The sequence below is a fragment of the Apostichopus japonicus genome, chromosome 10 (assembly GCF_037975245.1).
Source record: "Apostichopus japonicus isolate 1M-3 chromosome 10, ASM3797524v1, whole genome shotgun sequence".
NCBI lineage: Eukaryota > Metazoa > Echinodermata > Holothuroidea > Aspidochirotida > Stichopodidae > Apostichopus > Apostichopus japonicus.
In genome coordinates this window covers 8245713-8264383 of record NC_092570.1, presented here as the reverse complement: position 1 = coordinate 8264383, position 18671 = coordinate 8245713, and the positions used below count along the sequence as shown (strand labels likewise).

General features: G+C 40.3%; 2 protein-coding genes across 3 annotated transcripts in view; both read right to left on the bottom strand.

Moving 5' to 3' along the window:
* LOC139975075 (cyclin-C-like) overlaps window positions 1–4958 on the bottom strand; it is a 31179-nt gene extending 26221 nt beyond the window's left edge. For both annotated transcript variants that reach the window (XM_071982689.1, XM_071982690.1), the window contains exons 1-3: window positions 4771–4958; window positions 1911–2077; window positions 705–811 (exon numbers count right to left, since the gene is read on the bottom strand). In XM_071982689.1, the coding sequence (XP_071838790.1) occupies window positions 705–811; window positions 1911–1942 (139 nt within the window). In that variant the 5' untranslated portion in view covers window positions 1943–2077; window positions 4771–4958. The remainder of the gene's footprint in view (window positions 1–704; window positions 812–1910; window positions 2078–4770) is intronic.
* Window positions 4959–8450: 3492 nt separating this feature from the next.
* Window positions 8451–14983, bottom strand: LOC139974769 (lengsin-like). Its single transcript, XM_071982179.1, has 2 exons — window positions 14242–14983; window positions 8451–11688 (listed from the first exon to the last, which is right to left on the bottom strand). The coding sequence occupies exon 2, from the start codon at window positions 11676–11678 to the stop codon at window positions 10350–10352; it is 1329 nt and encodes a 442-aa protein (XP_071838280.1). The 5' UTR covers window positions 11679–11688; window positions 14242–14983; the 3' UTR covers window positions 8451–10349.
* Window positions 14984–18671: the final 3688 nt, after the last annotated feature.

The window sequence follows — 18671 nt, the reverse complement described above, 5'->3', positions numbered from 1 at the left end:
TTTGACCAATCAGCATACTTCATCTCAGTAGAATAAATGTGCACATGCTCTTACAGCATGCTCTCATGAGTTTAGTGGGGACGCTTACTGAGTTTAGCGGGACAGAATGAAATTTGCCCCATGATCTCACACGACAGATACCAGTGATCTTATAATGTGTAAGAAAACAAGAGTTCTTCAGCCGATAATTGCCACTACTGCACGTAAACCAAATAAACAAGTTTCATTTTAGCACTGAGAAGGACATTTTTGAAAAGGATAGTAAATAAATAGTAGAACCATAAACCATGTTGCATTCATCTTCATATATCTAATCCTTCTTATTTTTTAGAAATTTCTAGGAGAGGCAATGCCCAAGATGTCCATTGGCAACAGCCACCACTGCTCGTAATAAAGTTTCTCTTTTTGTCCAAACTTGTACACCAACTCAAACTAGCTTGTGGTTAGCCTGAAGTCAATGACAATAATATATTAACTTTATTAAGTCCCAATTTTTAGTTTTATATAAAGCAGGCTACACTTTCATCAATCTGCTCTTAAAAGCTTCAGCTGCCTAAGCATTAAGATTTTTTGGGGAAAAAAAATAGTCCCAGAATTTTTGGGGGCATCAAACACCTGTTGGAAACAATATACAATGCGTATTATATACTGGTTATATATTGGTTATATCTACTGGTTATATACTTGGTTTAACTGCTACCTACCACTTGCATAAAAGATGTGAACCTTTTGGTAATCTTCCTCACTTAAGAATGCCAGATCTGTCTGTCTGTCCTTTATCAGAGCTTGGTTGTCAAGAACCCACTGGTTGCTATGGATGAATTGAAAGAGTAAAAGACAAAAAAGGAGTGAATAACTATGTATGTATTCAAGCTTTAAGACATCTTTTGATCAGAAAATTGAAATGATCAGGCTAGTGCTACTGACAATTAATACAGGTCTAAGAGTTTTGTCTCAAGGAGCTCACATGATGATGATTTACGGGGAAATGCTCTATTGAAAAACATATTAACAAACAAGTGGGTTTAACATTATACATAATTGATCATAATGAATAATTCAAGATGTGAGCTAGTGTGCATACTGTAGCTAGCCCCTAGGTATATTAAGGGCACTGGCCCAGGTGGTCCCTTAATTGTCCAAACCACACAAGGATATTCCTCTAACATTACTGTATGTATCAGGAAGATACAAGAGTGTTGTTTCTTCCATGGGTCTCTAATTTCATTTTGCCCAATAGATGGGCCAGGGGCCCAGATTGTAATAGAGTAATGACGGCTTACTGTGACCCTGATAGTCAACTTTAGACAAAAATCACTACATAAAGTAATTTCATCCAACTCTTTGCGCTACAAAACAACCAATTTCAAAGAAAGCTAATATTCAACTATTTTCATTCTATCGGAAAACATGCTCACAGAGTTCTGTCTTGACTTGCTTGTTGTCTTATAGTTTATAAAGAAGTAAAATAAATAAATGACATGTATTGTATTTCCATTCTCTGAGTCTTTTATTTTAGACATGTGTGCATGCATGTGAATAAGCTTCTCAATTGCATAACTGTTTCAAATGACATGCAGCAAAGGGCATGGAGAACTAGTGTCCCTCAAGTTTGTATCATGTCTCTAAAAGAAGTTACTTCATAGATTTAGCAAACCTGACAAACAGTACTAGAGCTTTTGCCTTTTGAATTCATAGTAGGCCATTGCAGTACTGTTGTTCACAACGGTTATGCTTGCTAGGCCTATATCTTGTTTTAGTTTGTTTTGTTATTGATAGTTATGCTATGAGCATCCCCAGGGAGCAGAACAAAAAAGAAGATGAAAAATATTCAGTCTGAGTTTCTAACATTGACACCAACCCAATCAGTCTCACATTTTGTGATATGAAAATAAAACAAAGATTCTTACCAGTGTGAACTCTGCCAAAAGTTTCCAGCCATAATGTTGTGTTATTAAATAACCACACATGTAAATGAATACAGTCCTGGATACACAGATCTAAGGAATCTGAGACACTTGATTCAGGAACGCATACTGGATTGTGACTTGTAGGTTGTTACTTCTAGATATCACATCTGCAAGATAAACAAATCCCAACAAAATCGCATATTAAAATGATCATACATTACTTCAGCACAGCAATAGAAATAGAACTTTAAGGGGTCAAATATAATGATGTACTCATATACAAATATACTGATGTAAAAATATCATGATGTAGGTAGAGTGTTAGCTCAGTGGTTAACACTGGTGCCTTTCAATCATATAGGTGCCCGGTTCGAGTTACTCCCAGATTAATGTATGTCGTCCAGTTACAGAGTTGTTGACAATTAACAATTCATAATCATGGACGTTAAATATGAATGTAAGAGACTGACTTTGGTCAGCTTGCGGCTTGATAAGCCAATGAGGCTTCTTCGCGAGTTCCTGCTTGCAGTAGGATCGTAAATACATACATACATACTCTAGTATGACTGTTAATGAAAGTACCTATCAAGATATATCAATGCCCCTTCTTCTCCATCCCCCACCTCCCAAATATTCTGTCTGCAGATTACATAAAATTCTAAATAATCCTTTTTCATGATACAACCAGTATCAACTGTAGTCCGTCACCAATACCTTCACCCTTGCTCGACTTTGTTTTGAGTGACATTCACATATGCAACTTTTTTCATACATAGATTTATTTTCTGATGAAATTCATCAACAAACATTCCCCAACAAAATCAAAACTGAACAAGATATTCAACAGAAACACCATCAAGTTCAGCTATAGCTGAATGCCCAACATCATCAAAGGACACAACAAACATATATCAGCCACCAATATCAAGAACGAGAAGGAAGCTTGCAACTGCCGATGAGAGGACCTATGCCACCTAAAAGGGAACTGTCAGGCAGCTAACATCATCTACAAGGCTGAAGTCAAGAGAAACCGATAATTCTAAGAACTACAGTATGTTTAACTGAATCTCCTTTCAAGCTGAGATATGGCAACCACAAGCAGTCCTTCAACCACCAAAACACCACAAAATGCCACGGAACTCTCAAAACCTTTTTTGCAGCTGAAACAAAACAAAAAGCCATTCACCATCAATTGGTTGATCGCCAGCAGATCACGAGCCTACAGCAACGAATCTAAGCGGAACAACCTTTGCCTCACCAAAAAACTCACCATCATCAATGCTGACAAATGATCCCTCCTAACAAATGCCCGGAACTCATATCAATGTGCCTCATATCAAGCTCTACTTAATCAATTTCAGAAGGGGTGTGCGAGACCTCGCCCACCCCAGCCCAAAATCCCGCCAAAGGAAACCGCAGCCAATGGATATGATCCCTCCACCAAGCTCTGGAGAGACAGACGGACCACACCCAGACTCTACCAACCATAACACGCCACTGGACGTCGACAAAGGAGTGGATGCCACAAAAGGAAGGTACACCACTGATACTCCTTGACATGCTTCAATGATTTCACTTGTTTAATTCTTACATATTTTAGGAGTTCAACATGAAGCTACCAGTTGTCTGATGATCGCTCAAACTCAGTAACAAAGTGTTCCACCAGTCTCAACTAATTCTCATCTATAGATCTATATTTGTATACATATGACATATAGTTATACTTAAATATAACGTATATATTACATGACAATCTGATGAAACTTTGAGCAGATTTGTATCCATATGAATGGAAACATGGCAGTAACTTAATATTGGGTGGAGGCTTTGGAAATTCAAGTTGACGGCTTTGTCCTACATTGCTAATCAACGGATTTTGAAGCAAAAACTAAGGCAATTACAAAAGCTAGTAGCATGGTGACTTCGAAGTTCGGACACTTAAGACTTAAAACACCCCAAAACTAAATCTTCTGGTATAAATCACCAGAAAATATACTTCATATGGTGGGAGAATTTTGTTATATTACGATACACGGCCAAACTTCCTTTCCTGCAAACTGTTTTCACGTTGTTTTCCAAGAAGATTCTTCGTGATTGTGGAACTGGTATATCTTTGCTAGAGTATTGCGAAGTTCGGACACGCAACCCACAGTGTGGCGCTGGTGATAAAATTGGTGGCGCAGTTGCTCTTTCAGTAATTATAACAGACTTCATAGATCTTCGTCATTTTATTGACAAATATGTAAGTAATTTCTTGCACACAGGTCATTTTGGAGAGAAAATAACTGTAGCTTCGTACTTTTTGGTGAAATTTGGCTCTTCCTGTAGGTTTTCATGGTGAAAATCGTGTATTTCTTAGGGTGTCCGAACTTCGCAGTATGCCGAACTTCGCAATACTGACTATACTTCTAAATTGTTAACCTGTCATCTGTACACAGGGATGGACATGAGAATGGTAGTCGTAGGAGCAGCATGCAACAATTTCTCCTCAGCAAAATGTTAGGCCTACTATCACTGTATCAGTGTTACCATTGCCTAACTGAATTCCAGACATATTGCTGGCCTATTCCTCATTGAGAATAAATGTTACAACCACTTCTGTGTACTACCACTCAACCTATTATTTTAGGTGAACATTGTTATGCTGTTATATTTAATGGTTACTACATTTCGTAAATTCGACTGATCTATGTGTAGACTGCTAAATTGACTGTCGATAGGCTTTGTACGTTCTGGATTAAAGTGAAAGTTCCATTAGCATAATAAGATTCGCGGAACTAGCACCTATGTTGAGTGAGGCAAAACTTATTTGCCTCTTATTATACTTGCGAAAGAAGAACTATAAAAACGGTATCAGTACTTGTTTAGTAGGAGGGTGAAGTTTGTGTTGCTTCCTTCGTAACTGCAATCAAGAAGATTCCATCCAAAAACCTTTCACCTTGGTTGCTTGTCTAACGTGAGTGCATGCGACTACGTGCCATCTAGACAATAGAGGTTTTTGGCAATCGTTGGATCGGTTGTCTGTTGTGTAGTTTCGCAACACATAATGCACTTATTGTGTCAACCACAAACCTTCAGTAAGAATATCCTTACAAAACGTATAACCTAGAATAATTGGGTCACCTCATTTGTGGGATGGTGACGGTGTGGTATGGGAGGAGAGGAGAGGAGAGGAGAGGAGAGGAGAGGAGAGGAGAGGAGAGGAGAGGAGAGGAGAGGAGAGGAGAGGAGAGGAGAGGAGAGGAGAGGAGAGGAGAGGAGAGGAGAGGAGAGGAGAGGAGAGGAGAGGAGAGGAGAGGAGAGGAGAGGAGAGGAGAGGAGAGGAGAGGAGAGGAGAGGAGAGGAGAGGAGAGGAGAGGAGAGGAGAGGAGAGGAGAGGAGAGGAGAGGAGAGGAGAGGAGAGGAGAGGAGAGGAGAGGAGAGGAGAGGAGAGGAGAGGAGAGGAGAGGAGAGGAGAGGAGAGGAGAGGAGAGGAGAGGAGAGGAGAGGAGAGGAGAGGAGAGGAGAGGAGAGGAGAGGAGAGGAGAGGAGAGGAGAGGAGAGGAGAGGAGAGGAGAGGAGAGGAGAGGAGAGGAGAGGAGAGGAGAGGAGAGGAGAGGAGAGGAGAGGAGAGGAGAGGAGAGGAGAGGAGAGGAGAGGAGAGGAGAGGAGAGGAGAGGATGGTCCCATATATTTTAGACCTCCACTAACATCGGTTCTGTGGTCAACCATAGCTTATTGGTCCTGTACTTAATAGTAATTTATAGAAATATTGTCGTAAAAAATAAGCCCGGGCCCTATCCAATACTCGGGCCGCGCCCCTTCTCCTCTGAAATATCCAGGGCACATACACTCGACCTATTCTTTCCAAACAATTTTTAATAAGTAGGTATTGATTAGATGGATGAACGATGGAACGACGTTAATAATACAGTGCACACGGTATGAAGAAGCAATTACATTGACGAGGGATGACAGATGACGGTTTATGAAATTACTGGAAGTGACATCCACGATCTTTTAACAGTTTGTTTTTAAAACACAAGCTATATAGGTCTATACAGGTATATCAATTACTTGCATAGTAGTATGTTGTTTTACCCTCAGTCTGCAGTTATCAGATGTCTTCTTATTGATTAGGTTTGGTTGATATTTGCCGGTGGGGTCGCACGCAGTTTTCAATGTTCGAACAATGAAGTCGGTTATTCCATTATTATCACATAATATTAATTCACACTCAAGAATGAGCATCATTCAAGATGCTTTTTTAAGGTGGGGGGGGGGCGGGGATTCGGTTTCTATATTTACCTGCGACGTGCACCTTCCGACGATTATTTGCTGTTTATGAGTACAAACTGCTTTAACCACAATTAATGGACCATAAACACGTAGGCCTACAGGGCGTCGAAGAAGAACTTTGCATTGCCAATATCAGATGGAATAATCCTCAGATGACCTACAGGCTTATAACATGACCCATATCTTAAGCTATCACCAATTTGAGGCGTCATCTATGTTCAAGTATTTTGTTCCAATTCAGTGTAATCGAAAATACACACAGACAGACACACGCACACACACACACAGATTGAAACTACATTAGTTATGGTGGCAAATTCAGTGTCGATATCAACCGCGGTGAGTACTCTCCCATCTCAGGAAAAATTTGCCAAGAAAAAGTAGGAACAATTGGGGCAATTTCAATATGGCAATTGATGTGGGTATGTGGTTTTGATATTGCAGTGCTCCAATGAAAATATACGTGATGCGGAAAAGTGTGGCAGTCATTGCAAGTTTGATCACTTTATGTCCCTTCAAGGAACAGCACAAGAATTTAGGCTTGTTTACCGAGTGACTTAAAGGGCAGAATTTAGTCTTCATATATCATAGTCTAAAAAAGAGATAAAACAATGACTGCTGTAGTTATGCTTCTGTAGCAATGTATTTGGTTTGCAAAATGTTCAGCTCTAATTTATGTTAAATCCATGGGAATGCTCCTTTAAGGCTAAACTGCTAACTGACGTCAGTCCACAGGCCTAAATGTTACTGTCAATCCATTGTTCTTTTAACTTCATATATATGATATGGATATGACATCCAACACCATTTTTTATAGACAAACTTGTTACGCACTTGAAACAAGTCATGTAATACCATGAAAGCTCTTATCGGCCTATATAATTTCCCATTGACAAGTTACCGAATGTCCTCTGTGTGACGCTAACCTTAGTCCAGTCGCTTTAACTGATTAGCGCCAGATGTTTGAAGGGTCATTCCTCACCAAAAAGTGATATAGAGATACAACCTGAACAGGTAGCAGTGTTTTGTATGGTCAACAATATAAATATCAAAATTAATTGTCTAAAGTCATCCTTCAAACCTTGGGCTCTTGTAAAGATAAAAATCTTCAAGGTATGGGTATGGAAAGTTGAAGGTACCACGATTGACCAGATTGTCAGATATCCAGTCAGCGATTTAGCTTTTTATACCTACAGTCAAAACTAAGAGCACATTAGAGACCACCACGTATAGTTCCACGATAAAGTGTGTACAGAAAACTTGGGGAAATTATGTCGGAATATACTACATTATATGCACATAATTATACACACCATCATCGCTGCTGTCTTTCCTCAAATATACCATCTCGGATACAAGCTACTGAAGAGTCTCAATGCTTCATGCTCCATATAATTCATGTATGTTACTATAGCAGCCAGCTCCATTTATTGAATAAAAAAAGCACCGTCCAGTCCCAGAGACAAATTCGTCATCTCCTGTAGATATGCGAAAAGTGGCTGGTATTGAAGCATGTGCACTTAGTTATTCCTATTGATTACAGCATATTATAATTGCACATATTGAGGTGCGGAATGGGTTTCGCCGGAATATGTGCTTAAGATTCATTGTATAGCCAAAGCACTATATGAATATCAACTGAGCTCCGTATAGTTTTCCAGGCAGGTTTTTACAACGATGTATCACGGATGCGTTCGACACACTACGGAAATGTATACGATATATAGTTTCCATGCATGTGACACTCCTATTAGAGATTACATGTATATGTATGAAGAAGCTATACGAGATGTGCTATAACGAGTTGAGATCACGAAATATACATGCATCTATTTAATGTTTGGTCAAAGGCCATGTAGCTATTTAATGTTTGGTCAAAGGCCATGCAGCTATTTAATGTTTCGTCAAAGGCAAATTTCTGGCAAATTTGCCAAAACTGCCAAGTACTTTTTAGGAATAATATGATTGAATCAGCACGCACCCTAAATATATTTTGTTTAATGAAATGGTACTTCGTCGCTCAGACATATTTTTTTTCATATTAATTTAACATAAAAAAAATGAGTTTAGTTGAAGTGAAACTTGATAAGTCATGTTCTAATGAACAACATTGATAAGGAGTTTAATTATCGGATAATTAACCTGAAATTTTGACCAAAATCAATACAAAAATAACCTCCAAGCTTTGGACTTCATTTGACTTCCCAAGTTGCATACATGCACAACAAGATGATATACATACAGATAACATATGTACATAAATCACGTTTACGTCACATGTTTTATTGAGCAGTGATATCCATAATGGTGAAGATATAGAATTGCAAAATATATAAACTAGAAGTCTCGTTTTAATTTAAATGATTCTTTTGCGTATAAGTGTGCTTTGGACTAGTATAAACAAGGCTTAATAGTATGGTGTAACCCTGTTAATATATAGCTAATAGCTTGAAGTCAAGAACCACTTAAAGATAAATATATTAGATAATATATAGATAATGTATAGATTATATATGCATATATATATATATATATATATATATATATATATATATATAGTAAATCAATAAAGAATAACACACCAGAAAAATTACACTTCACGACCGGTTTCGTCCTTTTGGGACTCATCAGGCGAAGGTAGGAATCGAACCCCGGATCTTCGTGTCACGAACCGAAGTCCGTACCATTTGACCACAGTGATTGCGTATAAATTGGCTTTGACTAACTGTCACTGAGGGCGTATTACCCAAGTATAATGATTGTACAGAGTGCACCCCTGGCGCTTTGAATCTGACAATTTTGTACACAATTTTACACAGAATAACCACTCTTTATAGGCAAGCCAAGCCGTATATAAGAATTGAATGTAAAGCAAGTGGTATGACAGATATATAGTAAATTTAAATAAAGTTACATCCCACCCACTACACGGACTCGAGGCGGATTCAGATGAGGGGTGTGTCACAATTACGCAACCCTGGTCAGGTTAACTTCCAGCCAAAGTCGCTCTCCTTTAGCTAATATCTCGGATGGCAAAAATGTGTTTAGGATTACAAATAATTGAGAATATATATCGATGACTTCTGGAAATCAAACGGGTGGACTCTTCTGAATGTAAGTTCGGTGACTCTATACTTTGTTATACCAACTCATGCAAGTGACCATGCTAAAAATTACCCTATAATAAAGAGGTAGTTAAGAAAGTTTAAGCGTAAAACGTGACAAAATATATAAGTTTTCTAATGATAATCTGCAAAATAAAAGGTAGCATTTGCCTATATATCGAAGCATTATGCCACCACTTTTACAGCCAGTGCTTAAATTAATTTCTTAAATTCCGGCAGCTTTGAGCTATGTACAAGTTAGGTGTTTACTCAGAGGTTTTGTAGGACTCAACGATAAATGATAACTCTCAGATAATTAAAAACAACTAAATTAAAAATATCGTTTAACGATATGAATGTGTGAACTGTTTATGTGCATTAAATGAAGTGACCGGTGCCGGTTTCTACGTGCCACAGAATCATAAAAGAGCTCACCATAGCCGCAGTCTCACAGTAGGATTAATATACATGGGCCCAGACGTAAACCATTGTCGAGACGAGTGCCTAAAGATATACCTTACGAGGTAGGCCTACATGTTCGCAGTTATCATCATCCTTATTGGTGCTTGCATGTTGAAAAGTATGAAATAAACTATAGAAAAAACTCAGAACGATTGAAGGTGATTTAAGGCATTTTAGAAATTCACTATAGTGGAATGGGAAACTACCGCGACGAGAGCTCACACAGCGTACATTTTAAGAAAAGGCATCCCATGATATAGAGGCTCCGCGCGAAAAATAAAAATAAAAACGGGTGAGGTAGCACTATGCAGAAACGTCAATTTATGTGATATACGACGTCCACGCAAGGGACGAATTTGGTGTGTAAGTCAACGGAGCAATTAATTGTGGTACGCGACTCGCGACCATCCCACCCCCTTCCTCCCGTTGCCACCAAAGTGACTGCCTTGTGGTAAAAATTATTGTCCTCTGACAGTCAGATTAAGTGTCACAATAAAACTACTAATCGCTTATAATCTCAAGAATCCTTATGGCAGCTATATGCAGACTATATATCGTTAGACAGTCTGTGATTGGTCAATTGACTGTTTTGATATTACAAGTACTTGAAGAAGTAACTCCGCGCCCATTCATATTCATCGGTGCCTTGAGTTAACGCGGCATCGCGCGCTTTCATTTCTGTCTTTGTCAACGATACAAAGCATTTAATAAAATCTTCTCCAAAAGCTTTACAAAGGACATCATCTTTAAGGAAGCAGTCTAACGCCTCTTCTTGTGTTTTTGGAAGCAAAGTCATCTCCTCTTTCTTTAATTCTGTCACTTCCGGTGGGAGCGGCAACTGATTCCGGATGCCATCAATCCCAGCGGCGATCGTAGCGGCCATGCTTACGTATGGGTTGCCAGCGGCAGCTCCTAGTCTGTTTTCGAAGTAAACGCCTCTATCACCGTTGGTTTTAACGCGAAGGGCTGCCGTGCGGTTATCTATTCCCCATGACACCGAACTCGGTACCACGACGTCATTGTGGAAACGTTTCATACAGTTGCTTGTAGGTGCCATAAGTATGCTCATAGCCTTGGCATGATGCAATATTCCAGCAATCCAATGTTTCGCGATTTTTGACAGTTTGTTCGGATCCCCGCCATCGAAAAGAATGGAATTCTCCATTTGATCCCAGAGAGAATGATTAAAATGAGCGGACAATGAACCCCATTGTTTGAAGGGTTTGGACATGAACGAAGCCGTCAGGCCTTGCTTCCACGCCATCTCTTTGACTGCGTTTTTGAAGAAGATGGCGTTGTCGGCTGCTTTGATACCAAATGAAGGTGTGTACGTTATTTCTATTTGGCCAGGTCCGTGTTCACCTTGAACGGTTTCGACATCAATTCCAACTTTTGGCAAATTCTCCATCATGACGTCAAAGAAGTCCTCCGCCTCCAGCAGGCGTTGGGCTGAGGCCCAGTTGGAATCTTCGAGTATGGGTTTTGACGTAGACCGATCGAGAACGGTGAATTCATACTCGTGAGCTGAGAGGAGGCTGTAGCCCATCTTCTTCAGTTCATCTAACTGTTGCAGTGCGATGTGCCTTGGACATGCCTGAACCCTTTTGTTGTCAAGAAGTGGTGTCGTTAGGACGCCGGCCACGCTGTTAAGCCAAGGAAGGATGTGGAAGGTGTCGAACTCGGGGAAACAGGTCACGTCGCCATAACCCTTTTCCGACCCGAAACCAGTGTCCTCTGTGAAGTCCCCATTTGGAGTAAGAACAAGGTAGCCCATAAGCACACTTAAGCCTTTCGTTGCTTTCTCCTTGAAATGCCTGACTGGAATGTTTTTACATCTCACTGTCCCGTATAAATCTATAAATTGAAACCGGACTGTCTTTATTTGGTGAGTGATGAGAGAGTTTAACACGTCTTCGAGACCCATTTTGAATTAGCTGCAAAAGAGAGAAGAAAATAAATTGTTGACAACGATTTTGGTATTGTTCATTAATCTTAGCATCCACTGAAGGAAGTGTAACGTCACATGCAGGTAGTGTCCTCACAAGCGCAAACAATGCTAAGCAATCGCTTGAACACACAAAGTGGATGGAAGCCGTATGATATATGGGAAATAAGACTTATTTATTTTCCAGCTGGGGCGAAATATCAGAACTATAATATCAAAACTATCAAAACATGTGTCAGGAGCTGAAGACGAAAAGCATCATACACAACCGGCGTAGGATTTGAGAGGGAGGGTAGGGATGGGTATTGCGTGGGGCAAGATGATTTTGGGGATTAAATGCTTACTTTTCGCTTACATTAAGGGCGATTGGGGGGGGGGGGGTTAGGGGAGGCGGAAGGCAGGCGAAAAGTAGGAGTAGGTAGTAAACCCGACGGCTGGGAGGCTTAATTAAAAGGGTTAAGTCAGCTGCATTTACAAAGTGGACGCAGCAACCGTTTTCTTCGTCCCTTCTTCTTTGGTTGTTGCCCCTTTTCCCGTTGAACTTATCTCAATCAACATCTGTTGTTTCATACGATACAATAGTCTGTGAATGCCTTAGATGCCTCCATATGCCTTTATGTTGCTCTTTAGACATATGAGGTATTTAGAAATATGAGGTAATGAGGTATTATGAGGTATTTAGTTAAGGTCATGAGACATGTGACACTTACGGGCATATTTGACGTAACGAAGGTTTCATTAACTGGCGAGAGGTGAGATAGAGGAGATAGAAATGCGTTAAGGGATTGTAAGGAGAGTCTATACATATAGCAGTCTAACTTAAGTTCTACAACTATATTACCACACTCACCCTGAATAACGTCACCTCCAACCCCCCCCCCCTTTAAATTCCCTGCTAGTGGTTAACTTGCCATACTGATATACAGTAACTATATATTATGTAACCGAAAGGAAAGCGAATATTCTGCAGTACGAGGGATAAGTTAATCGAAGTTCGCGAGCACAAAAGTAGATTAAGTGTTATTATCAGTTATCTGACTATAGCTTTGACGGTCAGTCTTACTACACAAACTGGTAGTTTAATCCACAGACCACGCACGGGTTCATAAATACACCCCAGTTTAATTTCCTTGCTGCTCATAACTTTATGAACAGAATCATTATTCCGTTTGCTACAAAGCTCTTCATACCATTCGACTAAACAGGGAACTTATTTTGTCATATTTCTTCTTCCCATGCAACGAAGGCGATTAAATGCTTCGCACATGCATAATTTATGATCAGGAGAAATTATATATCACAGAGAGTTGCCTCTATATTAATGTGTGACAGCTATACATGCAACGATCGAAATTCACCCAGAAAACAACTTTTTTTTTCCTTCAAACATTCCTTTGGAAATAGTAACTTCCCCATGCAGGCAGTCCCTTCTAAAGCAGCAATTTGGTGACGGGGTGGGGTGAGGGAACGGGCGAAAAACTGGGGGAGGTGACAGGGATCGAAGTGAGATGAGGGGTGGAAATGAAGCAGGAGTGAGAAGGCAGTGAGAGATAACACTAGATAAGGAAGAGGTAAGTTAAGTAAGAGGTAATAGGAGAAGAAAGTACAAACTGCTAAGATGCGTGAAAGAAAGGAGGTAACTTAGGTGACAGTGTGAGAGCATGCCGGTATCCATGACGAAAGAAAAAGAAAAGAATTGGTTATAGTTAATACTTTCTCTCCGCCTCCCAGCCTTCGGACCAACACACCGGGGTCCCAGATAAACAACAACTGATCACCTGTTTGCTGGTCACATAAAAGCTGCCCTCCCGCGTTGCTCACCTCCCCCCCTCCCGTTGCTCACCGCCCCTCCTTAAAAGTACCCAGTTCCCCGCCCGAAGTATGGGTAAGGGTGCATGTTTCTTCCGTTTCCTATTGATTGCAAGTTCGGGCAGAAGGAACAATAATTGTTACAAACTACACATATAGGCCAGTACCGTCAGCGATGCCACATTAATGAAATCGGAATGGCTGAGAAAGATGTTAAATGTGTCAGCATGTGCGACTGCTCCTCCAGCCCTTCGTCCCCGCACGGCATGCACCCCCCCCCCCCTCCACACACACACCATTGAACATGCAGCGAATCTTTGGAATAAGTGCGGGAGCTGACCTGTGCACCTCCCCCTAGTGCACAATTTCCACACAGTTTGTTATCAGGTAGCACCTTGACATCGTATTAACATTTTCCCGCCCTGGTTTTATCAATAAGAATAAATGTGAATCAATGATGACAAATAAATGAATTAAAATATTAAATGATAGCAAATGGTGAAATATAGGACTTGTATACACGTACGTATTCCCTGCAGATTTTCAAATCAAAGAAAAAACACATTCCTCATCTAATTTTGAAGTAACACATTTCCCAGCACTTTAGACCACAATATGCACCCCCGCAAGGCTACGACTATCGAGTATCAAGTTGGGAATGCAAGAATAACAAGATCCCGTTTCTAACACGAAAAACCATCCACAATATAGGAATATTTATCTTTACGCTTACCTTCCTGACGATAAGTAAAAACACCGGGATGTATCGAGGATAATGCGTGGATTCCTGGAAGAGCACGTACGGTTGTTTTCACTATAACAGAGAACCATAGAACGCAATCGAACATCGAACGAATGGAAAACCCGTGATGAAATCTATGTGTGTTTCCTCCTACTACATATAACAGGCTACTAATCGAAACAGTTGTCCCGATAGATCGTTCGTGTAGTCACCCTCATCAATGTGGTGCAGGGTTACAGAAGAGGAATTCACTGATCTCAAAAATAAACAAGTTAGCAGCTGCTCACATTTATATAGCGGCTGTGCACAATTTGTATTTACACGTACATGGTTCAGAAATACCTCTACGGTACAACGCGTGTACAGTAAGTAACAACAATCAATGATACGCCATTGTTACTTGCTATCTGTGAAGGAAGTCAATTTGGCCTCAACAACATTTCGAGGACATTTCAATCCAGGTCGCGCGTACGTGCATCAAGCGCGAAAGTGATCAAATGAACAATTTACTAGCCTTCTATTTGGGCTTGTTTTCAAATAAAACACCCGTCAAATTACTCGTGATATTGTTTATTCAGTGAGTTGTGAAATTCATTGCCACGAGCTATAGCTTCCGCATTTCTGCCGAAGTACAATTATGGATGAATCATGAATATGAAATCAAATGTAGCTAACCATTTAGGTGTATAGTTTGCACAATCAAGAAGACTATATGTGCATTGTGCGATAGACTGTTTACTCTGTTACTGCTAGACTCTTATAATAGATGGTCGACACTCAGTCAGTCAGATCTATCATACTTCTTCATACCTGCTTATATCCACTGTCCAGCCTGCATGCCATCATTTTGTTATAGTGTTCAAGGATTGCATAGTTTGTATTTTATGATAACATAAGGTTACCATCGACTGGTTTGATTCAGGGCTTGTTGTACACTCTAAATACAAATTACATAGACAGGGATCACAGTAGTGTGAAAAACTGTTTTGTAGGGTTAAGGTTGGGTGGCGGAAATACGAAATGCATTTGCAGTAAAAAAGAAAAAGAAAAAAGAAAGTGCGTTTGTCACAAAGCAGAGTGCGTATGCCACAATTTTTCATTTTGCCATAAGGAGCCTGACGTTTGCCAAAAGCACTGAGTTTTCCATAATCTTTGAGTTTGCCACGACGAGTGAGTTAGTTTGCAATAGCGAATGCATTTTCCACAAGAAATTAAGGTGAGAGTCGGGAAGGGCGGTTGGAGGGGGGTATAACGCTGACATCGCAGTATGCTTGTTATCAGTATTGGTATTTTGCTTACATACAAAACCGTCCTCATACTTTGTGCGGGAAATAAAGTCCCAGCCCTGTGAGTGGTTGCGTTTTCCCGACACCTAACGCCCCAACGGAATAAACTGTGATCTCATTTTGCCCGGGTGCGTATAGAAAACACACAAGAGTATGTTCACCGTGATTATGCAGGTCAAATCAGTCATAAGGCGGGCCCGAAGGGTCCCAGAAACATGCCAGCTTTGTCAATAACAATATAGGCTACCTTTTGAAATATGTGAGGGGCTACATTTTCCCCTGGTCCTAACGACGTATGTAATTTTGTAGTTGTCGTCTCACTCCTAGAGCCATAATTGTCCCTAAATGATAGATTTTTTAAATTACAAAATCCGCCGACCTATAGGGGAAGCATGTATCAACATATAGTACTTATATGCATCGGCAAACCGCATGGAATATTATACAACGAAGACACGTGTCTATATCCGTTCTTATATTTTTTATATTGTAGGAGTCATGTAAGTCGTAGTGATTAACATATTGACAATCGTTCTTTGCTTTCATACAACATTCAGTCGAGAAACTTGCTCTTAATAATCAAGAGTTCTTATTTCTTTACATAAAGGCACCATTAGCATCTCCCAGTGGCGTGCGTAATAGGCGGGTGGGCGGCCCGGGGCACCTTCCATCGTCAGTGAGGATAAGATGGTATACTCGGGGGTATTTTACAGTCAGTCCGACGGGGAAGAAATCACTGCCTACAGGTGTTCACCACCATGTCAATCGCATACAAAGAAATCGAGAGCATTTATTAGCACATGCAACCTTGCGTTTAGAGCTATAATTATAGACCTAATTTAGTCTAAATATGTCACGAATGCGCCTTATGATGCCTTAATGTTGTCTATGCACAATCATGAGAGATTGGTATCACTTGTGACGACGTGGTATAGGGTTATAAGTGGGAAAGATGCAACCCTCACCAGGCGCGTATTCAGGGGGCGTTGGGGCGCACGCCTCCCGAGTAAGAAAAAGAGGACAGAAAAAAAGAGAACAAAAAAGGGAAAAAAGAGGGGGAAAAGAGGAGGAGGAGAGAAAGGAAGGGAAAAGAAAAGGAAGAAAGAGAGAAAAAGGAGAAAAGGAGGGAGTAGAAGATAAGCTCCAAGACACCGGGAAGAGAAGAGGAACAGTGACATCATTACAGCGCTGATCCCTATTATATATACACAGGGTAGCCAGTGACGGATCGAGGATTTCGGAAGGGCGTGCGCCTCACCCTACTCCTTACACCCAATTCCATTTTCCTCTCTCACTAATGTATCTATATATATATATATATATATATATATATATATATATATATATATATATATATATATATATATATATATATATATATTATGTATGGTTTCTCATAACGCGTGTGTGTGTATGGACGCCTTAAACAATTGTATTATTGTGCTATGAAACCAACTGTGGCTGGCCTCGAACTCGACCGAGTCGTCGGGGCACATGACGCATTTCGGGAAGGGGGGACCACCCCCCCCCCCTGAGCATTTTTTTTATGATATCGCTACTATTTTCAAAATAGACAATGCTTAGATGCAACTTACAAGGCCTAGGAAGTGTCATTTCCAGCGAGCTGGGAGGCATTTTCGGGCAATTTTTCTTGTACGCTTCGCGCCAACTGATGGTGGCGCTACGCTTATATAGTTTGCCTACAGGCTTCGCCACTCACTTGGCAAATTCCTCGCTACGCACCTGTTCGAATTTGTAAAGAAAACAGCAGATATCACATCATATCAGTGAGCAAGAAAATGGCGTTCCAGAATGAACAGCCTCAAAACTGTCTATGTGTGTAGTCAAAGGCGTAGGAGCCCAATTTGATTTGGGGGCTGTAACGACTTGCCCGAAAAATATAACCAAATTTTTGTCGATATCATATAAGCATGCATCGGTTATTACATCGCATGCCATCGTGTATCGTACGGTCCGTGAAAGTTGCGCAGTATACCGCGGGATGCTAATGTAAACAACGAAATGTCTTATGTAGATGGAAAGAAGGCATGGAGGTCCAATTATGTCAAAACTCTATTTTACATTAGTAATGACGAATTATTCGGCCAAGCTTAGAACTTTATTTTAATTACCAAAGAGATATTTTTTAAACTATTCATTTCCTTTAGCTAAATCATTGCAATTTATTTTTCTTTCAGTAGGTGTCCGAAAAATTCTCAGAATTTTGCCCGAATTTTCAGGAAAAAAAAAAATTTAGTTGGGAGGGGGGGGGGGGGCTGCAGCCCCCTGACTCCTAAGCCTATGTGCTTAGTGTTCGGTTTCGGAAATATCTGGTATTTTTTCATGGACATGCGATGAAGTCGAACATGATGTGTGACTGGTGACAATCTTCAAAAAGGTTATGGATGGAAAAAAAAAAAACTATTGGGAAATACTTGGTTCTCAAGCAAAAGTGTACATCTGGTTGGTCATTTTCAAGCCCGAGATGTGCCATTTCCGGTGATCTGGGGGGTATCAAAACCAGAAATTTTCTTGAACGCTGCGCGCCAACCGATGGTGGCGATCCGCTTAGATAGTAATTCGTGTCCCCCGGGTTAGAAAATCCTGGATATGCCCCTGCTCACAGTGCTGTGACTTTCTATTATTTTTTTTCAACAATCATGTACGTGCAAAGTACCAATATACCTGCGTATTACAATAATGGATGAAATTTGGACTTGTATGATCTCTCCATCCGGCTCTCGAATAATTAGTCACATTATCCCGAAATAATATGAAAAATATCTGCTTAACACTCATATTAATAATTCCTTGGTTGTGGGCAAACAAGGGCTACCGTTGTGACAATCTCATTGATTCTGGCAAACTCATTGATTCTGGCAAACTCATTGATTCTGGCAAACTCAATGCGTGTGGCAAACGCACAACGTTGTGGCAAACGATTGAACCTGACATCCGAGGTATTTAGCTAAATGATGATCATAGATGACCACATTTTATGCGGAACAGTTCATCATCATATTGCGTATGTAATAAAATGGCACAAAAGGCACACCTTACATAGAAACTTGCCATTCCAAACTGTGTTATCTACCCATGGCAGCTTAGACGAACCATCAAGATAAGAAGTCTTTA

Excerpts from the sequence above, each read along its gene's own strand:
- LOC139974769 (XM_071982179.1), bottom strand. The coding sequence starts at position 11,678 with ATGGGTCTCGAAGACGTGTTAAACTCTCTCATCACTCACCAAATAAAG.